General features: G+C 50.0%; 2 protein-coding genes across 13 annotated transcripts; one reads left to right on the top strand and one right to left on the bottom strand.

The window, feature by feature from the left end:
• Positions 1 to 62: 62 nt before the first annotated feature.
• LOC122382207 (aldo-keto reductase family 1 member B1-like) lies at positions 63 to 7,437 on the bottom strand. The gene is made up of 7 exons (XM_043367250.1): positions 6,840 to 7,437; positions 6,070 to 6,156; positions 3,855 to 4,022; positions 3,353 to 3,469; positions 2,724 to 2,918; positions 926 to 1,026; positions 63 to 437 (listed from the first exon to the last, which is right to left on the bottom strand). The coding sequence occupies exons 1-7, from the start codon at positions 6,960 to 6,962 to the stop codon at positions 140 to 142; spliced, it is 1,089 nt and encodes a 362-aa protein (XP_043223185.1). The 5' UTR covers positions 6,963 to 7,437; the 3' UTR covers positions 63 to 139.
• LOC122382206 (ATP-dependent RNA helicase DDX55-like) lies at positions 7,280 to 24,290 on the top strand. 12 transcript variants are annotated; one of them, XM_043367242.1, is made up of 12 exons: positions 7,280 to 7,338; positions 13,591 to 13,717; positions 15,580 to 15,687; positions 17,469 to 17,750; positions 18,000 to 18,195; positions 18,578 to 18,749; positions 18,904 to 18,995; positions 19,249 to 19,454; positions 21,419 to 21,587; positions 21,934 to 22,060; positions 23,731 to 23,992; positions 24,110 to 24,290. In XM_043367242.1, exons 2-12 carry the CDS (start codon positions 13,619 to 13,621, stop codon positions 24,152 to 24,154), a joined length of 1,758 nt encoding a protein of 585 aa, XP_043223177.1. In that variant the 5' UTR covers positions 7,280 to 7,338; positions 13,591 to 13,618; the 3' UTR covers positions 24,155 to 24,290. The 12 variants fall into 12 exon arrangements, with proteins under 12 accessions (XP_043223177.1, XP_043223178.1, XP_043223182.1 ...); XM_043367243.1 differs by having other exon boundaries at positions 7,285 to 7,316; XM_043367247.1 differs by having other exon boundaries at positions 7,303 to 7,513.

Genomic DNA, 24,290 nt, shown 5'->3' on the forward strand with positions numbered 1-24,290 from the left:
ATTTATCACCCACTGTGAAGTGTGAGCCTCCCTACCCGACTCGTCCCCGAAAAAGCACCGTGTGACTGGCTCCGCTCCCAGCGGACGTGTATTAACAGTGGCAGGTATCATGAAACAGCATCGGAAGTCGGGCGCAGGGTTACGCCTTGGCGTTGAACGGGTAATACTTGTGGTGGCTCATCCACGAGAGCCCGCAGAACCGGCCGCCGTTGTCGAACGAGTCGATGGCGGCGACGTCGTCGGCGCTGAGCTCAAAGTCGAGGATCTCCATGTTCTCCTTGATGCGGCTGGGGGTGACCGACTTGGGGATGACGACGTTGCCGCGCTGCAGCTGGTAGCGGATCAGCACCTGGGCCACCGACTTGTTGTATTTCTCGGCGATCGTCTTCAGCTTGGGCTCGTCCATCAGCTCCACGTCACCGGGCTTGGCCCACGGCCTGTGACGAACGGCGGGACACGCTGGGTCACAGGCTGGTCGCAATAACGGTCTCATGGGGTCGATCAACTAAGTTCACAGAGGTCGAAACAGATCATGCGAGTTGAAGGTGGGTCACACGGGTTAGGTATGAGATCAGCTTGTTAAATATCTACCGCAGTTGAAAAAAAAAAACGTGGGGCGGCACCCGAAAAGACTGGGTGAGTCTAAATCTGACCAGATACGGCGGACTGGGACTGAAACGGGCCAGACGGGCTGATAAGCGGCCGGACTCCGGACAGATTCTACGGCGGCCTCCCGTCGCTCCAGGCAGTGTATGCCGACGTCTCCGACACACATCTCAGAGTACCAGACTAATCAGGAGTCCTGCCGACTGTCTCGTCTCACGCTATCAGATGTCGTACGGGGCCCAGCGTCCGGTCAGACCGCCAGCGTGAGCTGTGTGAAAGGAAACTGGGCCACCTCTGCTCCTGTCAGCACCGAACCTACCTGTCTGGGGAGCCCAGCGGGCTGTAGGCTGTGACGACGATGTTCTTGGATGCGCAGAACTCCATCAGCTTCTTCTGGGTCAGGTACGGGTGGCACTCCACCTGGAAAGGATCAGGGTCAACTGTTGAACACTTCACTAGGCAAAGGTGTCAGAAAACACCACATGCCTGACGTTAGTGGATGGATGGCTTTTTGTCACTGGCATTCACCCATAAGATATATACCTACAATCAGAGAGGTGGAATTGAATGCTGGGAATAAATGTTATACGGTTACTCTTACAATATAAGTTTTACCGTACCTATATTATATAAGAAACTCTATAGTTTACGAAACACATGATAATTATGGCGTTCGAAACAATAACCGGTAAACACTCGATTTTATTTTCTATTACAATCGTCGAATTATTCCAGGTGGTATAAAACAATTTGAAAACCCAGTAAAAGTTTCACCTAAAAACATCGTCTGAGTTCACCCGTCAGACTTGCTAACAATTCAGCCCAGTCAGGTCACGCGCAAGCATATATGGGCAGCTAAGCGGCCATTTCTGCGACGCACCTTGCCCTATGTCCACAATCACATACTTCAATAATCCACTGTCAACTACACAAACATGGAAGTGGAATACATGTCAATGGAGCCTTCATCCCGCCGCTGGTGGTGGGGCGCCGCGATAGCGCCTCCGCCGACTCGGGTACAAACTGATAAGGGGCTTCCATACGCCGCGTGGGCTGAACCACGCCGCACACCGTCCAACAGCGTGTCCCAGACCGTGTCGGACCCACTTTTCTCTCCCCAGTCCCCACACTCCCACTGTGAGGCCGGTGACGCGTCCACGGGAGGGCTATTTTTTATTCCCCGTCTACACAGAAACTACAAATGAGGTAATTTGCATAAAGCACTAACTGCCATGGGTATTTTTTATGGATTTGAATTTAAACCGTTATTCGGGATTCAGATACCCAAGGGCCCCAACCGTCTTAAAGACGTCGATCTTAAAAGTTATTCGCATAAACGTATGGATAAAACATTATTTCCGATATAACACTAACACATTGTATAACTTTCGTCCACTTTATCTATGAAATTTTGTGAAATTATGCGTACGTGATCTCGTACAAAGGAAAAAAAAAGATGGCGCAAATACCTAACGTATGCCTCCCTCCTCGGTTCAATTAGAGAAAGTCTACCGCCCCCAGTGAAGAAAGCCCCGGCGGTCGGCGGAGAATGGATGGGCGGCAACGATTACTGTACAAATAGCGGCGGCCATGGAAGGGACAGGACCACTGCTGTGGGGACCGGCGTCCCGATAACAGAGCGCGAGAGCGAGGACAGAAGGTCAACGACCCGCACCAGATCGGGGCGGCCGGCAGTCGCGACAGGAGTCACGCGGTAATAGGACGCCGGGCGGGACGGAATGTAATGCCGTCACAGAGAGCAGTATCCTGTTACAGTGTGTCCCGCTGAGACCGAGGGGGACGCTGCTTACGTGTACAGATTAAAAGTCAGAAGTCGCTCGCCTAGTGATAACTCAAATAACAAATAAATGGAAAATAGGGAACACTCCACTGGACTACATAGATTTATCGGTGCTATTCTACGGACGTTCGATTTTGTTTTAGTTCCAGTACACGTAAAACGTAAAAAATCACAACTCGTAGAGGATACAGATTAGTCCACCAGGTTGTGTCCCGTAAATCCTATCCAATTACTGTCCCGTTCGTTATATCCCAGCGATAGTGAACCTACCCCGCTAGTGAAGGGGACTTCACTCGCTCTGACAGCCCGGACTCACCTGGTTGACGCAGACGGGCACCTTAGCCTCAGCCATGACGCGCTCAATCTGCTCCTCGTTGAAGTTGGAGACACCCAGCGAGCGCACCAGCTTGGTGTTGACGCCCTCCTCCAGCGCCTTCCACGTGTCCAGGTAGTCCACGTCCGAGAACTGCATCTTGCCGTCGGCGTCCTTCGGGAAGAGCTCGCCGCCCTCCTGCGGACCGGCCGGGCGCCGAGGTTACCCACCCGCCGCTGGGTCCCTGCGCACTCTGCACCAACGCTTTACTCCCCCAGTCACACGGCCCATTCAGACCTCGCCACAGCTGCGGGCTGACCGCTAAACAGGCAGGGGCCTGCAGCCAGCCCCTTTACGGCCCCACGGACCCAAAGGTCAAACCACCCAGGCACACAGACCCTGCGAGCCGGGTAGCTAGCCAAGCACCGGTCGGTCCCCTTCCCGGCCTTCCTAAAGCTAGACTCGATAATCGGGGCAGATCCATGCGCCGATCGCACAGTAAATTCACTCCGTCACGGGTAGTCGTATCCTCACGACCTCGAGCTAAGCCCACGTCCTGTGACTAGCCGAGCTGTCTTCCAGCCGGCCGTGCACCCACCGTGGTCCCCTCTCGTAAGCAGCACAGGTCTCACCTTGTAGCCCATGGGCCAGTGGATGAGGTAAAGGTCGATGTAGTCGAGGCCGAGGTCCTCCAGGGTTTTCTTCAGAGCGGGCATAACCAGCTCCGGCGAGTGGAACGTGTTCCAGAGCTGGGGGACAGACCAGGTTACGGATACACACTAGAGCGATACTGAGTCAGAAACGAGGGTTAAAATTATGGGTTAGAAGATACGATAGCAACGCATAACGAATGCTTTCCTAGAAGTCATCAACGGTATTGTTTCTTCAGGAACGGAGGCACTTCTAGGAAGCAACATACTCAGGAAGCAAAATACGGTGCCTTTATCCGAGTTACTACCCACACAATCCTCTCCCCTACAACGATACCACGGGTGTGTCTGCGGACCGCACTTTGTGTCTCCGGCATGACACCTTATACTCAGACATAAGACTCAGGCATTTATCGAGGTGTCCCACTTGGGGTGGCTTTTAGCACCTCGGTCGTTTCGGCCAATCCTGCGCGTGCGTACGTACCTTGCTGGTGATGAAGACATCCTCGCGTTTGACGGTGCCGTCGGCGATCTTGTTGCGCAGCGCCTCGCCGACCTCAGCCTCGTTCTGGTAGGCCCGGGCGCAGTCGATGTGCCGGTAGCCGAGCGACAGCGCCGTCTCCACCGCCTCCTTCACCTTGCCCGGCTCCGACTGGCGACAAACACGTACAGTCACAAATAAAGTCGGATTGACATGCACAAGACAATCTTGGTTCCGATACATATACAGGCGGAGTGATAAATGCATGTGCTGTCTATTGAATCTATTCCGTCAGAACCTATTCTATTCCAATTTTATGGAACTATCGAATGGTTTATTAAATCATCCACTTCTTCTTCCAGGCACAGTAGCGGTGGAACACCTTCAATTAAGGGGGGTACTGCCGACTTTTGGTCCCATTCTTTCCATGCAACGCCCACAGGGCTAATGTTTAAATGCCAAAAACAAAGGGGGCGGGGCACGGTGCCGCGGTGCCCTCTTCGTTCCGCCGCCTATGGCCGAATCCACTGGGTTCCCTCAGATATCCGGCGTCTTCGGCAGCGCGGCTGTCGGGGAGACGGCGGGGAGACGGCGGGGAGACCGGCCACGCATGGACTGCTCTCACTCCTCCCCTACCCCCGCCCAAGTCTCAAGGTCGGCAGTGCGCTATGTCCACCCGCCGGCCGGTCCGTCAGCTCAGCGGCCGCTGACGGACTGTAAGTGGACACCGGTGGACCTGGAATCGCCGGCGCGGAGCCACCCGTTCAGCAAATGAACTGAACACAACAGGTCAATGGAGGACTGACATACATTACGTAAACAAAATTACCTATGTAGTTCAATGCGATTTCTGATCAGTTTCCAATCAGTCTGACGAAACTATGGCGGTTGACGATGTGCCGTGCATTTTCGTATAACATTGCTATTTGCACGATGCATCTCCATCTGAGCGGGTGGGGGAGATTCATGCCATTCATCGGAGGACGTGGATCGACAAGAAATAGTCATTCTCTTCGGGAATTGCTGAAATATCTACGTACGATATGCACTCAATCAGATTCCTGAAATGGGATTTAAAATACGATAGGTAGGGGACAAGAATACAATAAGTGGGTGGTTGGCGGTTGCTATGCCAACGTCAGACGGTCAGTCGTGTCAAGTGCTTATCGCGACAACCTGCGACATGACACTGTATTCTATCAATTCAAATATGCCGTTAGGTTCTGTGAGTCCGCTCCTAGAACAAATAAATGCTGCCGAGTGCCGGCCCTCCCCTCTGCGCCCGGCGCGGCTGCCGACAGCCGGCGTGGCCTTCACGCAGCCGCGGCTGTCGACCCGAGTCCCTCTCACGCCCCTCCCCCTCCTGCCAGCGCACATGGCGAGAGGGTCCGACGGGCTACCGACCGGGGACTGAAGGTCGGGCGTGGTGACTGGGAATGAAATTCGGGGGCATAGACAGGAGCAAACGGACGAGCTTCAGCTTCCAACTTGACGAGCCGACATATCACGGTATTCAAATGTCAATGTTATGTTTCGTACCTCGACGAAACGATGATCACGAATAGTGCGATCGGTTGAGATTCTTCGATGAACCAACGCTCGATTACTGGAGCGGTGGAGCCGGGGTCAGCGTGGGGGGGGGGGAGGGATGGGAAGAGGGAGCGAGCAGCTGCAACAGACGCCAGATCACTAGGGCAAACTAATAAACGAACGACACCCGGCACACCCCTCGAGTATCAGCAGGCATCAGCTAACACCACTCGTCAGCCAACAGGCAGAGTTCAGTTACTAAGCAGTAAGCACGCACCTGACGAGTGACAATGCATCAGGCCACTCAAAATCGCGTATTCGGGTTCGGCACCACCGGGTGCCGGTGACTGCTCCCTCCCTTTCCCGGAGACAGGAAACGTCTGGTGGGGTCAAAAAGCAGTCGTCACACGACACATTTCGATGAGGTCAGGACGAGGTCAATACATTTCAGTGATGACAGGACGTGTCTCGGTGAGCTCAGGACATGGATTGGTACGGTTCAGTGCGGTTCACTTATTCCGTGACATTTTGAGAGATTTCGGTGAAGTACCTTTCAGGAAACGGTAACTGCTCGCCGCTCGGCATAGCTCCACACTCGGGACAGAAAGTCATCGCCCACCCTCCTGCGGTGAATCCATAGTCGGTTACTACCGTCCGTGAGCGACCCACACTGCCGGGTTTTACTCACCTTCCAGGTGCCGAGGCCGAAGAGCGGCATCTCATAGCCGCTGGCCAGCTTGACGGTCGGGAACTTCGGAGGGGGCGTCATGGTGCGCTGCAACGACAACGCAATCGGTCACAGGACAGGTCACAACTCTGCACTCCCTTACCCCGATCAAGCCGCATCACAAGGCACTCGTGTAACATAGAGTGACTAACTTTTTACTGCAGCGCTCATAAGCGAAGAATAATGGAAAATCGTTGAGGAGGTCGCATTCCCTACTCTATACCTACCAACAGTCTCCCGATGGGAATGGTCGGCGGTCGCATCCGTCGACATGGGAATGGTCGGCGGTCGCATCCGTCGACCCGAAACTGTGGAGTGTTTATTGGGGGGGGGGGGGGGACGTGCACCTGTCTGGTTGACAAAGCGGGGTTGGCTTCACGTGCCGCAGCTGGTTCGCCGGAACCCCCCCCCCCCCCTCCCCCAGTCCCGCTGGGCCGAACGGGGCCAGTACGCGGTACTGGTACCTTTATCGATCCAGGGTAGCCTGACGGACGTTGAAGCTCAACACTCCTCAGTCTCCAGCACCACTTACCATGCTGGCTTCGCGGGAAGGGGAGGAGTCGCGTATACCTCCAGATTTCATTTTGTTTCCATTTCGGACGCAGGGATGGAAAGGGCCCTCCCCATCCCCGCGTTATAGAGCCATGACGAAACTGGAGCTCCGGACGGGTCGTTGATATCATACCAGTAGATTATCGCTCCCTAGCCATGTTCCCCTAGCCCCTACTCACCGTGAAAGTGGCAGGACTTGTCCCACAGAACCTCCTCCAACACCAACACCCGGAACCACCCGGCCGCGACAGTAATTCGCCAGAGAGGGAGGTAGCCAGCGCGCGCGCCACGAGCCGAGCCATAACCAACAGCTCAGGCCCCGCCCACAACAGAACCCAGCCAATAATAAGCGTTTTGGTGGAACTTCATGGAACCGTCAAACCTATAGGCCAACCGCATTTCTTGGAGTAATTGATGACGCCAAAAAGCCTACGAATATTGCATGTGACGTTAAATCAGGATGTAAATGGTAAAACAACAGTTTTATTATTCTGAGTAGTTTTTCATAAATGATTTTAAAATAAAAGAGCTTATCTATCAGGTGTATTTTTAAAACCTATCAATATTACGTCATTTTCAGCATTAGCCAAGACTTCCAGAGACAAGTAAATGTATCCTTTTGGGACACATTATCGACGCGTCAGAGACAGTAAAAAGTCGGCGATTGTGCTCAACAAAGCAAGGACAAAACTGTTATTCCATGCATGAAAAAGTTAGAGTTGAAAAAACGTCCTCAAAGTGGAATGAATGTAGCTTTTTTGTCTTGTGTATAATTTTTAACTATTTCTGTACCCAACCAGTAGGAGATATTACAGTTCTAAATAATTCACAAAGGACGGTCGTCAAGTTAGATGTAAGTGAATCCTAATCTATAATCTAAGATTCGGAATCAGGTGAGCCCCTACGATTTGGACCAAACTTGGTCAGTGGATAGTACGTAACGTCTTGATTACGATGCACCCAAAATCTAAGCTCGGCCCGCCATATTTACGAAGTTACGGATGTTTGAATTTCAAGGTCATTCGGGAGAGCCCCTACGATTTCCATCAAAATTTGTGTACGGACACTCTAGATGCTCCTCATTACGAATATCACAAAATTTAAGCTCGGCCCGCCATATTCACGAAGTTACGGAGGTTTGAATTTCAAGGTCATTTGGGTGAGCCCCTGCGATTTCCGTCAAAATTGGTATACGGACATATTACATCCTCCTCATTACAAATATCATAAAAGTTAAGCTCGGCCCGCCATATTTTTCAAGTTACGGAGTCACAAAGTTACGGAATTTCAAGGTCATTCAGAGAGCCCCTCTGATTTTCGTCAAAATTTGTATGCGGACACATTACATGCTCCTCATTACGAATATCGTAAAAGCTAAGCTCGGCCCGCACTATCTCAAAAGTTACTGACGTTTGAAACTCACTGAAATTCAAACATCTCTAACTTTTGAAATAGTGCGGGCCGAGCTTAGCTTTTACGATATTCGTAATGAGGAGCATGTAATGTGTCCGCATACAAATTTTGACGAAAATCGGAGGGGCTCTCCGAATGACCTTGAAATTCCGTAACTTTGTGACTCCGTAACTTGAAAAATATGGCGGGCCGAGCTTAACTTTTATGATATTTGTAATGAGGAGGATGTAATATGTCCGTCTACCAATTTTGACGGAAATCGCAGGGGCTCACCCAAATGACCTTGAAATTCAAACCTCCGTAACTTCGTAAATATGGCGGGCCGAGCTTAAATTTTGTGATATTCGTAATGAAGACACTGGCGGATCCTGGGGGGGGTCCACGGGGTCATGACCCCCCCCAAAAGGTCTGAGAGGGTCATTTGACCCCCCCCAAAAGCCGAAGACCTAAATGCGCTATAGACGCCGTCTTGCATGCTCAAAATCACCTGTCAAACACTTCTGAGCTAATACCTTTGTTTTTCTGGATCGTGTTGCGTGAAAAGGCGTATTGAAGACCAGAATCTTACTCGTTTTTGTCTCAACCGTGCGAGCACCAGGGGATGATCCAGGAAAACTCCAAGGGGATGGTCATGAATTTAATTCGTGGTGCCCCTACCTATACGCAAAATTAAAAACTCAACGGATTTCGGTCACTTAATTTTGGTGATGTCCTATTTTCATTTTTTATTTTGTTTGTTTTATTTTTAGTGCCCCTGGGCCCTGGCAGGTCAAAATCACGTCTGAGGCGAAAGAAATTCACGGGAATCCCAAAAATCACGTCAGGACATTCAGGGCCCTCTGACCAGCCTGACAGCTAGGGCCCTTCTTACTTCCTGGGGCCTCCAGTGAATAACCGCTAGTGTCTGTGTCTGACCGCTAGGGCCCCTCTGACTCCTCAGTAGGTAGGAGGCCCTCTGTAGAGGAGGTCCTCTGTAGAAAGGAGGCCCTCAGTAGAGAGGAGGCCCCCTGTAGAGAGGAGACCCCTTTAAAGAGGAGGCCCTCTGTAGAGAGGAGACCTGCTGTAGAGAGAAGGCTCTATGTAGAGAGGAGGCCCTGTGTAGAGAGGAGGCCCTCTGTGGAAAGGAGACCGCCTGAATGCAGAAGGCCCTCTGAAGAGTGGAGACCCGCTGTAGAGAAGAGGCCCTCTGAAGAAAGGAGGCCCTCTGTAGAGAAGAGGCCCTCTGAAGAGAGGAGGCCCTTTGCAGAGATGAGGTCCTCTGGCTCTTTGAAGAGAGGAGGCCCTCTGTAAAGGAGGCCCTCTTAAAGGGAGAGACCCTCAGTAGAGAGGAAGCCCTCTGTAGAGAGGAGGCCCTGTAGCTTCTGTAGTTAAGAGGCCCTGTGAAAAGAGGAGGCCCGCAGTAGAGATCGGTGGTCCTCTGTAGAGAGGAGGCCCCCTCTGTGTTTTGACAAATGTTTTTGCAAATTTTTCGCGGCGCTTCGCGCCGCCGATTTATGTACATACGTACAGGTCAATACGAAATCTTGACTGTAATTACATAAACCAACCGTGTCAAATTGAATCAGAATTCATATGTGTGCTGTAAAGGAACTCCGGCTTGTACTGCAATGCTAAAAGGGTGGTAAAATTTGTGTTTTGGAGCTGTGTTTCGACACATTCTTTTGCAAATTTTCTCGGCGCTTCGCGCCGCCGATTTATACACCAATCAATAAGAGAGAAATAACAGTGACTGTAATAACACCAACCGTGTCAAATTGAATCGGAATTCATATGTGTACTGTGAAGGAACTCCGGCTTGTACTAGCATGCTAAAAAGGTTGTAATATTTGTGTTTTAGAGCTGTGTTTTGACAACTTTTTTTTTGCAAATTTTTGCGACGCTTCGCGCCGCCGATTCATACACAGGTCAATAAGAGAGATCGTGACTGTATGCTACTATTTACTAATGCATTAGGCTAAAAGTGAGGTAACTATATCTACTTCTGGGTTTTTAAGTCGGTCGACCCGCCTCCCCCCCCCCCCAGTAAAAAATCCGTGGCGACGCTCCTATATAGGTGGGTTTCACTAACTAAAACTACTGAGCCGAGTGACTTACGATAAAACTTCATCTTATAAACGACGAAGATCAAATGTCATTTTTTGATCTCGACATACTCGCTCCCTACCCCCCCCCCCCCCCCGGTCGTCAGAATTCATTCACCAGACCTGGTATGTCGGCCGACTGGTGACCCCCCCCAAAACGACCCCCTAGATCCGCCCTTGAATGAAGAGCATCTAGAGTGTCCGTACACAAATTTTGACGGAAATTGCAGGGGCTCTCCCGAATGACCTTGAAATTAAAACATCCGTAACTTCGTAAATATGGCGGGCCGAGCTTAGATTTTGGGTGCATCGTAATCAGGACGTTACGTACTATCCACTGACCAAATTTGGTACAAATCGTAGGGGCTCACCTGATTCCGAATCTTAGATTATAGATTAGGATTCACTTACATCTAACTTGACGACCGTTCACAAAGGTCACAACGAAGATACGAAAGCAGTGTTCATGGCCAATCATTACGTCGATTGTATTATTCCTGTTTATGTAAGCAGCTGCAGCGTCAGTAAGAATATTATTTGACTCATTTTGTATTTTCTCGAAACGCGAGACATGTGAGGTACACGTGCACAGTTTTCTATTATTGCTGCATCGCACGTTAGCTGGGTGTGTATAATAATTACTGTTCACCGTAATTTTCACTTATAATTTTCCTCTGATGGGATATTTATTTTTGTTATTGACACCATGACAACGGCCAACAGTAGTCAGTAATCCACCAATGTTTGATTTTTTCATTTCAGTTGGGGAAACTACGAGGCGAATGTCAAAAAATGGATTGGTCAATAAATGGACTTTTGATGACCATATATGGGCATAAATGCAGCCCCCGCCACTAAGGGTGAAAAACGGTATAACAAGCCGGTACTTGCGGTATCGCGTCCACTTATTGGAGAGAAAAGGCTTCCATTTTTCACTAGGAATTAGTGTAATTTGATTAAATTCGGCGAATTGACTCGAAAATGGCGATAGGAAAACGGCTTTTCTGCAGGTTCTGGGCGTCACAATCAGCTGGCCATTCAATAAATGGATTGGTTTTATGAAAGAAAATTGTTAAAAGATTTAATTTCATTACAATAAACAGAAATATTTAATTCTAAAATAATAACTTAACTACAATTAGAAAAACCATAAACAAAATAATAAAAATAATAACATTTTTAAACCACGATACTGCTTACATTTTTTGGCGCGTCTGTTTCAGTCCGCCATATTTGCCAATCACGGTTTGACCTTGCGTTGTAACTCCGCGATTTAGAGCCGCCAGTTAATTATGCACCGGGTGAGTGTAGGCCTTGTGTGGTTAAAAACATTCTTATGCCTTATTTTTTCATTTGAATGCTAAAATTCATTGAAAAGATGAAGTTGTCTGATTTTATGACCATATATGGTCATCGCCCCGCCCACTCCTGCCGCTGATTGGCTAATCCAATTTTTGTTTGGCTCCTCGTAGTTTCCCCAACTGATTTTCTTCTCAGCGGCAACATATTTAATGATATCCATTAGCGAGATGGGGTCTGGTTGGGCAATGTAATAAAATGAATACTGTATGGGGTAGGGCAATGATGAAGAATAATTGCCCTCGCCCCTTTGTGACGCCACGGCAGCCCTTGGGCGGAGACCTCAACAAGCATTTTTGCCCTCGGTTATGCCTCGGGCAATAAAACATGTTTCGGCTTTCACCTGCAGGCTACAGTGATGTCACGTCACTCGCCAGGCAATATTTTTTATGCTTGCCAGCTACCCAAATTCCAATGCAGTATTCAAACATTGGATCAAGGCTATATTTGATAATGGATATTGGGTTGGTGAATTTATTCAAGCAGTGCCATTGTATACCTTATCATTCAATACTTACCATGGGTATATGCATTCTTGTTTAAAATAAATTCCAGTGTAGACCTTTGTTTTGACTTTTTGGTGATAGCACAGGCAACCCTTCATGACACTGGTAAATGTGTAGATTGTAGAAGTAGATAAGTACCTACAGTGAAGATAAAAAACATTTTAACCTGATCTTACCTTACCTCCTGCCCTACAACTTAGAATCTACCAGCCTAAAACCTACAACCTTCAACCTACCAAGTACCAACATACCAACCAGGCTTCATCTGCACATATAGGTACCAGGGATGCGGAGCCGTGGAAATTTCAGACGGCTCCGGCTCCGGCTCCGGCTCCGGAGAAAAAAAATCGGCTCCGGCTCCGGCTCCGGCTCCGGGTGAAATGTTATGGCGGCTCCGGCTCCGGCTCCGGCTCCGAGTAAAATGGTCAGGCTCCGGCGGCTCCGGCTCCGACTCAGTACATCCCCTATGCAATCAAACGGGTGGAAGAAAAATTGGATTGGTTATACGCGTTACTCTTTGCCATGACCGGCTCACCACGTCCCCGCGCAAACGCACCTCGGAGACTGGAGAGAACTGGCAGAACAAAGGACTAGGAAGCGATGGCATTGGAAAAGCAGTCGCCGCGAATCGGGGTTCACTGAGCCATCGTAAGCTGACACCCGTCTCGGCTGCATTGGGGGGGTGGGGGTGGGGGTGGGAAGAGACAGTGCTGGGAGTCTCAGTCCACTGCACTGGCTTGAAAACAATGGCCGTCACCTGATGACCGGTCCTCATGTTCTGGGGATGCAGTAGACGTGGGGGGGGGAGGGGGAAGCAGACAGGAAGTTGATTGCATACTGGGGATATTCGGCTTTTTTCATTCACTTGATGGCCCATGGCGTAAGTACCATATGTTTTACTGCCTTGTACTGTCAAACCGAACTAGGTCAATTATTTTTTTTTCCTCTTTAAAAGATAAAAAGGAGCCGGAGTCGCCCCCTTTTTTGGCGGCTCCGGCTCCGGCTCCGGGCTATATTGTTTCATGGCTCCGGCTCCGGCTCCGGGCAAAATATGCCGGCTCCGGCGGCTCCGGCTCCGACTCCGGCTTCGGCTCCGCATCCCTGATAGGTACCATGACATTTGCCATCTGATTTGCGCCACCATCCACCAATAGCAATGTCAAATTTCCTTGTTTTTTATGGATCTTTGATCTGTCTCTGTGGCTGCTGCAACTTCTTCTAAAGCTTCTCCAGCCTCCTGTAATTAAAAGAAAAATAGATCTTGTTGTTCCTCCAAGCTCCTCTAAGGTCATCCTGATTCTACATCTTGCCTATGTCTATGATACAAACAATGATAATCTCAAAATCAATATTGGTGTGCCACTGGCCACAAGTCATTTACTGTACAGCTTACATACAGCTGATCTCCTCTTAGAAATAATCCTGTGGCTGCTTGGAAATGGCTCCTGGAAGCTCATCCAAAGACCAAACTCCTCTGATATTTTTTATTTTTATCATGGGAATGCCATCCCTATGCTCATTGATGTCTCTAGGCATTCATTGACCTATTTTCACCTCATATCTCATTTCAGATATCAGCAACCATTGTGTGACTCCAAGATGTCAATGACTCAAGCATGGGCTGCTTTGCCCTTGTCAAAACCAGTCATGACCACGATTGTGAAACATTTGAAGTATAAAGCAATGACTCCTGTTCAGGTTAGTTGTACTGAGTAGAATTGTTGATAATGAAAAATCAATATCATAGCTGAATTAGCTCCAACTTGAACTGCAAGCTCTTTCCAACTTGAACAAGCTGAGCTCTATCAGGCACTCTGAATTCAGTGGTTGATGCATTCAAGCATTTTTCTCTTGTCTTCTCAGCTGTTCTCATCTGGTCTTTCTTAATGCCACCTGAAGCTGCTGCTTGTTAGTGTGGCTCTGTAATTCTCTCAGCCGTCATCTCTTAACCCGCGCCCCAGTGGCGGTCTCAGCCAACTTCGCCATAGTGGGGGGGGGGGGGGCATATGTTACCACCCACCTCTAACTCAAAAACTAAGAGGGCTAGAAGGACGCGGTAAAGAGCAGTCGATAGCGCTCAATGCGTACGTTTGAAAGTATTTCAGTCATTTTGCATCTTAGAGCAACATTGGGGTCACCAGACGTCATCAAAGGTTGGTTGGTTGGTTTGGGTTAAGCACCACATCCAGCAGACCAAGGCGCTAACTGGAACTCTCACGCTGTTCCAAGCGGTCAGGTAGTGACAATGTCACATGCATTGCCCGGGAATAGAACCCGGATGGCCGAATCTAGAAGCAAATGCTTTACCCCTAGACTGGAATGCTCCCCTAAGGTCATCAAAGGTCAAAATTTGCCAATTGTCATTTTATTTTTCAGAAAACATGCCATTATCCCAGGAACTATGATTGCTAGAAAAACGCATGGAAAAGCGATCGATAGCTTTTGAACTCTTCTTTTGATAAGGTCGTCGTCAAAATTGACCTCAGGTCAACGGTTTAGCCTCCAGAGGGCAAAAACTCCAAAAATAGCTGTTTTTACGAAATGTTTTTTCGACAATAACTTTTGACTAAAAAAGGACACGACATTTCTATTGCCAGAATCGTGTTCCTCTCGCCGAGATGCGTCGAATGAACTATAATTTGACTTTGAAAGGTCAACTTTAAAATTTGACCTCAGGTCAAGGTCATGACCTGACCGGAAAAGGTCATGTTGCATATCAGTCGATGCGTCTCAACAAGACAAACAGAATGAGGCCATCCCCAGCGTTCTATCTCTTTCCAATCGCGAGTTATTGGCAAAAATCTGTAGCCTAAAATGACCTTGAATGACCTTTCTAGAGGCTATCAGCAAAAAAGACACCTTGGTCGTCACGGGTAGTCCAAATCATTGTGATTCTGAAATGTTTGGCCTGTTCCTATGCGTACACACGGATCTAGAGGCATTTTAATTTTTCTCCATTGACTTATAATGGTAAGGTCACGCCACTGGCCTGACCTTAGGTCACGGATATAAAAAATCCGAGATATGCGAATTACAGGCGCCCACAACATCATACAATCCACCAAGTTTAAAATCTCCGTGACAAACACTGCAGGCTGAACACGATTGCAAACTTTTTTAGGCTTGGTCAGTCAACTTGACCTGTTGACCTGACCTGACATGACCTGGGGTCAAAAATTTCACACATTGTCCAAAATTGATGTACAGAAAACTGAAAAGTACTCCACGCGGCGCGGCGCTACGCGCCGCGGTTTTTTATTCACACGCAAAAAAAAAAAACGCGACAGGGTGGTAACATATGCCTCCCCCCCTCCCACTGGGGCAAAGGTTAATATCACATTAAATTCTGCTGTAAATCCTATTTGCAGCGATACCAAGCTCAGGATAAATCTAATGCCACAAATTTACCATTTTACCACACATGGAACATCATTATGCTGAAATAACAATAACTGAGTAGTAATGCATGCTTTCAAAGTCAAATATGGTACTGGGTCTTTCATGATTCATTGGTCAAGGCAGTGGATTCAGTTGTGTGACTTTTACCTTTTTGTTTACAGGCTGCCTGCATTCCACAGTTCATGAACTATAAGGATGTGGCTGTTGAGGCAGTCACTGGCAGTGGCAAAACGGTGGCATTTCTGGTGCCACTAATGGAAATTCTGCTGGTGAGCATGATGTACAATCACTCGTTCCCTTTGTAGTCTCTTCCCCACCCCCAGAGTATTTGCCTACTTGTCGGCAAGGTAAGGCCATGGGCAATCCCCCATGCCAGTTGAGCCAGCTGGCCTCTCCTTCTTCACGCCGACAGTGAAAATATCCCGCCTCCCCCTTCCCCACAGAAACGCGGCCGTCGGCGAGTGAGACGAATCATCTCGGCACGCCGGCCGAAAGAGGCAATGTCTTGGTCGTACCCAACCTCTCCACAGCCCTCCTGCGGAGCAGTGGATACACTTTCTCTTACGACCCCTGTACTGACCCCCAAGGGCGATACTCCCCTGGCAGAGTAAGGTAGTCAAAAATGACGACCTTACTCTGACCTTTGCTCTGCATTGAGTGAGGTGAGCCGTTGTTACGAGCGAGCGAGCGCAGCGAGCGAAGCGAAGTCTTGATATGTGCTGTTTTAGAGTCATATTTTTCCCAGGTTTATGTTTGTAGATATAAAACTTTATCGGAATTCACTGGGATAGTATTGCGTATGCAAGTCCAAATATATGTTGTCCAGTGACCAAGGCCAAACAATATTGGCCGAAATATTTGGACTTGCATACGCAATACTATCCCAGTGAATTCCGATAAAGTTTTATATCTACAAGCGAAGTCTTTTCAATATAACGGAAAAATCTCAGTATGAGCGGCCCGGCCCGGCCCGGCCCGGCCTGTAACGCTTTTGAGAGGCTTATATCTCAGCAACCGCTGGACCGATTGACCTGCGGTCTTTTTTGCTGGGTAGCCCCATCCCTTCTACCCTTCTACCCCGTAATTGACTACTTTTGATGCATCTCAGACCTCAGTGACCGTCGTGGCACGTGCCACGTGAAAAGTCAGGGGTGTTCAAGCAGTTTTGCAAAAGTAATGATTTTGAGAGGCCCATATCTCAGCAGCGGCTTGAGCGATTGTCTTGCGGTAATTTTTATAGTGTAGCTGCATCCCTTCTACCAAAGGTCGGATACTCTTGATATATGTGAGTGACCCCCACTGCACGTGCAAAATAAGAAAGGAGATGTGCCAAATTTGTTCCCATTTCAGTAACTCGGTAATTACTGGGGCGATTTCGCTGAAACTTGGCATACAGGTAGGCACCCACCAGGCAATGAATTCCCATGTGTTGCGGTTAGGGTGCTACTGCACGTGCGCACGTGCGGGGGGCGTTTCCAGATCTCGAGAACGGCTGGGCCGATTGTGCTCAAATTTGGTACACGGTTGGGAACCGGTTAGTAGGGTGCCGTGCAAAAGTCATTTTGGACCCCGTTTGCACGTGCGCACGTGCAGAATGCCGCTTCCAGATCTCAGGAACGGCTGGGCCGATTGCGTTCAAATTTGGCACACTGCTAGCGACCGGTTAGAATGGTGCTTTGCACAAGTCCGTTGGAAGTACCTTCTCATCCTTCCGCACGTGCAGGGCTCACTATCTCGCTCGCTCGTTCTTCGCCCAAAAGGCGTTTTACTGGTTCTATATACTCTGATGAGCCCCGCAACCTTTCGCCTTTACGGAGTAAGGTGACCCTAGGTACCCCCCCCCCCCCCCACCTCGCCCCCATCAGAGTAAGGCGACCCTCGCTATCCCCCCATCCCTCCCCCATCAGAGTAAGACGACCCTCGCTACCCCCTAATATTTTTCCGTTCTTCCCCTGGTAGAGTAAGGTGACCCCTTACCCTCCCCCCACAGAGTAAGATGACTCCTTTCCTCCCCCGGCAGAGTAAGATGACTCCTTCTCTCCCCCGGCAGAGTAAGGTGACCGAGGTGCGGAAGCAGGACGTGTACGCGGTGGTGGTCTCGCCGACCCGCGAGCTCGCCACGCAGATCGCGGAGGTGCTGGACCAGTTCCTCCTCGAGACGCCGCAGTTCTCGCGACAGCTGGTGATCGGTGGCGTCTCATCGGCGGCCCAGGACGCGCGCCGGCTGGCAGAGCACGGCGCTAATATCGTTGTGGCTACGCCGGGCCGACTGCACGACTTGCTGCAGAGGAAGGAGACAGGGCCGAGGCTGCAGGCTGCCGTCAAAGCGCTGGTGAGCGCCCGGGACCGGGTGATACTCGGACGGAAGGAAGGGATCGACGGTCAGTCGTCCGGTTGATCTGGAGGGAGAGGGAATCCGTGGCTCAGTTCATTTTATTCCTGTTAGTGCCGATTTCTTTGGGTGGATTTTCGGTGTCTAATCGTACATCTAAATTCTGTGGTTGTCCCACTTCAAACAAGGAGTGCTGGTTGGCGCTGCTCAGCTGCCCCCCCCCCCCCTCCCCCTCCCCCGCCTCCACAGGAAGTGCTGGTACTGGACGAGGCCGACCGTCTACTGGACCTGGGGTTTGAGCGGCAGCTGAGTGAAATTCTCAGCTGGCTGCCGCGACAGAGGCGCACCGGGCTCTTCTCGGCCACTCAGACGGACGAGGTGCAGAAACTGGTGCGCGCCGGACTGCGTAACCCGGTGGCCATCACCGTGCGCGACAAACAGACCGGTGAGCGAGACGGAGGTGACCTCCTGCATCCACCGTATTTTGATTGGTTATGAGTAGCATGTCAAGTGGCGTATGAAACATTTGTCAATGTGCATCGGCTGGCTCGGCAGTCTGTTTTTGGGAACCATTTTCTGACCTGAGTAGGCGCATTTACCTTTTTTATGTCGTCCGTCTCGCTGGAGCTTTCGATTTACCAGTTGGCGTCTCTGCGACCATCTAGTTATGAGTCATGAGAGTTTCCCATCCATTTACCAGCTTTTGTAAGATAACTCGGCCAAAGCCACTGCCGTAAAATTGTTTGTTTTATCGAATATTTGATAGATGTTGCATGTCTGAGTTTCGGTGATTTCAGACATTTTCAGCGTTCTTCTGTTGTTTTCAGGTGACTCACGGACCCCGCATCAGTTGGAGAACTTCTACATGGTGTGTTCGGCCGAGCACAAGCTGGGCACTCTGATCCACCTGTTGCGACAGCGGGTAGCGCTCGGCCACAAGGTGATGGTGTTCCTGTCCACCTGCGCCATGGTCGAGTACTTCACCGTGGTCGTCAAACGGTACGTGGTTGTGTCGCGTCGCCCTGGGGCCGGTATATAGCGGAACAGCAGAAATACCGGGTGCTCGCCCACAGACACCTCTTTTGTTTTACTTTGTAAGTGCTCTGTATTGACGGACTCTGTATTGACGGACTTACTATCTCTTATTTTCCAGACTGGTGAAGTGTCCGAATGTTCTCAGTATACATGGCAAGATGAAAAATAAACGGTTTAAGATTTTTGACAAGTTCAGGAAAATGGAATCCGGTGAGTAGCCTACACTCGAATCTTGGGAATACGCTTCGCATCTAATCGTTACTGTGTTGAGTGTTCTGCACATACCTCACTACTCTTGTCGCTAAAGCCGTCTGTATTGCTCTGTATGTGCTAGGAATATTACGCCTGTGCGCGTCGCGATGACTCCCCTTGTTGTCTGTGTCAGGCGTGCTGCTCTGTAGGGACGTGATGGCGCGCGGTCTGGACTCCCTCTATTTCAGTCCCCCTGTGACGTGTGTTCCAGGCGTGCTGCTCTGCACGGACGTGATGGCGCGCGGCGTGGACATTCCTTCCGTACACCTGGTGGTCCAGTACGACCCGCCCAGCTCGGCGGCCGCGTTCGTCCACCGCTGCGGCCGGACGGCCCGCAGCGGCCACCAGGGGGCGGCGCTGGTACTGCTGCTGCCCACGGAGACCAGCTACATCCAATTCCTGCAGCTCAACCAAAAGGTGGGTACATCGGTACTGATTACGGAGCGAGCGAAGCGAGCGTAGTCTTTCCTTAGATTAAAGGTAGTGTGCCAGCTTTCTTGGACCGTATGGAGTTAATGGCCCAGATAAGGAGAACCGGATTTTTAGAACTTATCCATACCTTCAAAACTCATGGAAACGTCTTAAATTCTTCAAATTTTGAGTACCCCAGTGCGAAATTCGCCCCGACGGGTTGTCGGTCGTACCCCAACCACATTTCACACCACTATGAACAATAAATGCACACACTGAAATCGCTATTACCGATATGCTCATCCAATCAAGTTTCGATAAACCCGTTCATCATCATCTCCTGCGGTTTCGAACACGCCTGTTAGGTGGCTTCTGATGCTCGTCGAGGTCGGAATTTCCAAATACGCGTGGTGCGTCGGGCCGCGCGCTCTGACTTCGGCCAAGAAAAATGCGTCAGCTGATCATTGTCATTTCTGCCACTTGCGTGTGGTGAAATGGGGTCATAACTTATAAGACGGCTTTTTCATATCAATTATTTTACATAAAATCATATTTCAAACCATAAATAATGTCCGACAGCCAAATAAAAGAAACAATACCAATACGGGCTTACAGTTTTAGGCTCGACATTGTGTTGTCTACGATTAGACAGCTGATAACTCATTCCCGTACGTCGTATGGTCGTAACACTATAATGACCTTTGCTTATTGTCACAAGTGCGCCGCATTCGCGATTGTTGCCCGATGCCTGTTTGCAGGTGAGCCCACTACAGTTGTTATACATATCTAAAAACCGAAAAACTTTTAGGCGAAAAAGGCACTATTCCAGGCCCATTTTTGATTTTTTTTTTGCGATATTAGGTAAAAACAGAAGCTTCTTATCCTAGGAAAAATAAAATGGGAAATCTTTCAAAGGTGGCACACTACCTTTAACGGAAATTTCTGAGTATGAGCGGCCGGCCGGCCGGCCGTGGTCACGCTTTTGCGACGCTTATATCTCAGCAACCACTTGACCGATTTACATGCGGTAATTTTTGTAGGGTAGCTTCATTCCTTCTACCAAGTATTGGACTATTTCCGATGCATGTGTGATGTGGGTGACTTCTTATGCACGTGCCACGTGCAAAACGAAGAGGTGTCACTTTTGTAATAGTTGCAATATCTCGGTAACTACTGGGCCGATTGCGCTGAAAGTTGGTATGTAGGTAGGCACCCACTAGGCAATGCATATCCATGTGCCACAGTTGGGGTGCTGCTGCACGTGCGCACGTGCAGGGGTCGATTCCAGATCTCGAGAACGGCTGGACCGATTGCGCTCAAATTTGGTACACGGTTACGGAGCAGTTAGTAGGGTGCCGTGCTCAAGTCAGTTGGGACCCATTTTGCACGTGCGCACGTGCAGGGTGCCGCTCCCAGATCTCGAGAACGGCTGGGCCGATTGTGCTGAAATTTGGCATATCGCTAGAGACCGGTTAGTAGGGTGCCGTGCACAAGTCAGTTGGAGGTACACCCTCGCAATTTCGCACGTGCAAGGCCCACCCTCTCGCTCGCTCCGTTAGTCGCCCCAAAAGGCGTTATACTGGTTATATGCATCCAGTTCCAGCAACAAAAGGTGGACACATACTGATAGACTGCATCCTGTTACTGCAGCTCAACCAAATGGTCATGGCCTTATGCAGACCTGCCACTTCCAGTTCCTGTATCTTAACCAAACGATTTGTAGGTACCGAAAGCTACTTCACTGTGCTCAACTTGGTAACGATAGTCTTTGATCTGGGAACCAATATGCTTATTGGTTTGTGTAGACGTCTTTGGTGACCTAGCAACATCCGATAAGATGTTACTGTATCTATGGAAAAGTAATGTCAATATTCTGTTCATAGCGTGTTTTGCCTGGGTGGTGAACCTGTGCAGCGTGCTGGTGGTGCACCCGTTAGTACTCCGGCTAACCAGTCTTACGGGCTCCCCAGGTAACGCTGACGGAACAGGAGGCCCCGCCGCCACCGGCGCCATTCACAACTGAACTGCGGCAGCTGCAGCTGGCCGATCGAGCCAACTACGATCGCGCCACGCGCGCCTTCGTCTCCTTCGTACAGGCCTACGCCAAACACGAGTGCCGGCTCATATTCAGCGTCAAAGGTGCGGAACGATTGGCTGCCGGCTCAGTCGGCAGGTGGCGCCATGTCACTGATACTGCCGAATGAACCTGCATGGCCTCGTGTCGCCTCACAGCTTTTGTCTAGTGCTGTCCAGTCAGGCCATTCATTTCTTAGTAAGCCTCCGAAATGTAAAGAGAACGAGTAAATGTTATATCAATATTTGTATCAATAAATATATAATCAGTAGCTTGATTTGAGCAGAATTGCTAATGTTTTAAGTAACAAGCTCGTTTTATTCACTGCCCGGGCACATTCAGTGTTAAAGATATTCGCTTTACCGCGCCGTACTGGGTGCTCCGTCTGATCGCTCCTCCCCCGGTCCCCAGAGCTGCCTCTCGGAGAGATAGCCACCGCCATGGGGCTGCTGCAGCTGCCCAGGATGCCGGAGCTGAAGACGGCAGAGGTGGCCAACTTCACTCCAGCAGACGTCGACCTCAACTCGGTGCCCTACAAGTGAGTTTTGGGAGCCAGACATCTTGGCTCGGTTCGTCTCTTGCGGGTCCGGCTTGGCTCCGGCCTCGCTGCTATAGTGCTCGCTGTCCTTCCCGCATAAAAAGCTATATCCTTACGATAGGTTGATGTAACCTTTTGTTTTGTTTCGAGAAAGGGTTTGATGATGGATTGTATCTGGAATTAGGGTAAAAAAAAAAACTTTTTGACGGGAGAGGAGATTAGAAAAGCGCTTTAAAGTATTTTCGCGAAATCTGAGTATTGTAAGCCTTTCGAACTATAAACATCAACATCTATTCAGTGACTGCCGAATTAACTCATAGCCTGGCGCTATACGTGCCTTTTTTGGTGGAAATTTTATGAAGCTCAGATCATCTGCCTAATCGTTACGTTATATGTGATCCCTGATGTTGACGTGCGAACGGTACCTTCATCGGATGGCACGACTTTACCGGAATCGTGATCTGAGCTGCTAACAAAGTGTGTCCCGCTGTCTGGGACTGGGGGTATATACTCGGTGGACGTGGTGCTCAGCAGAGTTACTAGGTACCTATATAAAATAAAATGTTCAGTTGCGATTGCCGGAATTCAGTGGTGCTCATTGCACTCAGCCGCTATAGCTGGGGCTCAGTGGTGCCCACTGGCCAGCCGCTATGACCGGGGGTCAGTCGGTGCCCAGTGCCCACTGTTCAGTTGTGATAGCCGGGGGGAAGGGGGTCAGCGGTCGGTCGATAACCACCGCCGGTGTCACTGACCTGACTAGGACTCGGGTGGCCACTGCAACAAAAGGAGCGCCTCGAGCCCGCCTCCGGCGAAAGGATTGAACGACCGGTGTTCGGTCAGGCAGCAAGGTCACAGTGTGGTATGTCTTTTAGCGGCGGGTTAGCAGAGTGGCAGTCGAAGTTTATGTCGGTTGCAGCTGTGCACAACGCAAGCGACTGGTTGGGTTTCTTTTCACTGATAGATTAGCATTGCTGGCATTTACAACCTATCGAAACGTGTAATGCATTCAGAATGATTTTCATTTTTTTTTTTTGTCCTTGACTGAGCATTTTTTGTTAGCTTGTGAAGAGTTGCTAAACGGTAACCACTAGGGTGGCGAAAGGTCAACATTGATTATGTCCCGGTGACCGCGGCAGTCGACCGTGGTTGTGGTGTTGTTTTCGAATTGCAGTGCCGTTCCCCGCACTGTTGTTTCGTGTGACTCTCGGGCCCCTCGGTTCTAAATGGGGCAATAACTGGGGTCACGATGAGGTGAATGTGACACAAACGTCCACCGTCGCACCGGGCCCGCTTGCGGCTGTAACGGCAGGCTACCTCGGCTTTGCCCCCCCCCCCCCCCCTCCCCCACCCGTGATTATGTACAGCGTTCAGCGTTCCTGTAAGTTCGAAAGAATGCGTGTTCGGAATATATTTAAATTATGCAGGCTCAGAGATATCCGTATGGCCGTTTAGTTATCCATTGCATTGATTGTATACCCTATCCGCAAGTTTCCTCATTCTACAGCAGCTGATTTAGGTGTGCGGTGGTGACTGCGAATTGCGACTGTACGTGTGTGACGGGTTGGAGGAACCGTATAAGGAGCTTTCCGAGTCCCGAGTCGGGTCGCTACTCGCTAACCCGAGCTCAGTCGCTGACCCGAGCCGAGTCGCTGACCCGAGCCTCCCCGCAGGAACCCGGAGCGCGAGGCGGCTCGGCAGGTCAAGCTGGCCGCCTACCGCGAGACGGGCGCCTGGCCCGGGGCCAAGCCGGCCAAGGCCAAACCGTGGAGCGAGTCTAAGGCCAAGAGACAGGAGCAGAAGCAGAAGAAGCAGAAGCGGAAGGAGGTGAAAGAGGAGAAAAAGAAGAAGAAACGCAGCAGAGAGGTAGACCAGGACGAGTGGGACGAACTTGCCAGCGAGGCGCGGGCGCTGAAGAAACTCAAAAAAGGAAAGGTAAGAGGAGTCGCATTAGCCAGCCTCATTCCCACATCCACCTTTCACAGTTCACTTGTCACCGCGCCGCTAAGTAAGCGCTTTGATTACTAGCACGTTTCCTCTGTTCTGTTGCAGATGTCCAAACGGCAGTTTGACGCTTCGATAGGAATGGACGAGTGACTTGTCTGTGGTGCTGCCCACGCCCAGGGAAATCTGCCTCCGGCTGTGACGTCAATCCGTTTTATTGTACAAGAATACCAATAATGACTGGCACCCTTATTGTTGAATTGTTTTATAATAAAAGAGGTGCGCACAA

This window comes from Amphibalanus amphitrite, unplaced genomic scaffold (genome assembly GCF_019059575.1).
Source record: "Amphibalanus amphitrite isolate SeventyFive unplaced genomic scaffold, NRLGWU_Aamphi_draft 000135F_arrow, whole genome shotgun sequence".
Taxonomy (NCBI): Eukaryota; Metazoa; Arthropoda; class Thecostraca; order Balanomorpha; family Balanidae; genus Amphibalanus; species Amphibalanus amphitrite.

Coding starts and splice junctions, on each gene's coding strand:
- LOC122382207 (XM_043367250.1), bottom strand. CDS start 6,962: ATGGCTCGGCTCGTGGCGCGCGCGCTGGCTACCTCCCTCTCTGGCGAA. Junction 2,919..3,352: donor ACTGGCCCATGGGCTACAAG/GTGAGACCTGTG, acceptor GCCGGTCCGCAG/GAGGGCGGCGAGCTCTTCCC. Junction 1,027..2,723: donor TGCCCGTCTGCGTCAACCAG/GTGAGTCCGGGC, acceptor GATCCTTTCCAG/GTGGAGTGCCACCCGTACCT.
- LOC122382206 (XM_043367245.1), top strand. Junction 18,196..18,577: donor CGTGCGCGACAAACAGACCG/GTGAGCGAGACG, acceptor TGTTGTTTTCAG/GTGACTCACGGACCCCGCAT. Junction 21,588..21,933: donor GCTCATATTCAGCGTCAAAG/GTGCGGAACGAT, acceptor CCCGGTCCCCAG/AGCTGCCTCTCGGAGAGATA.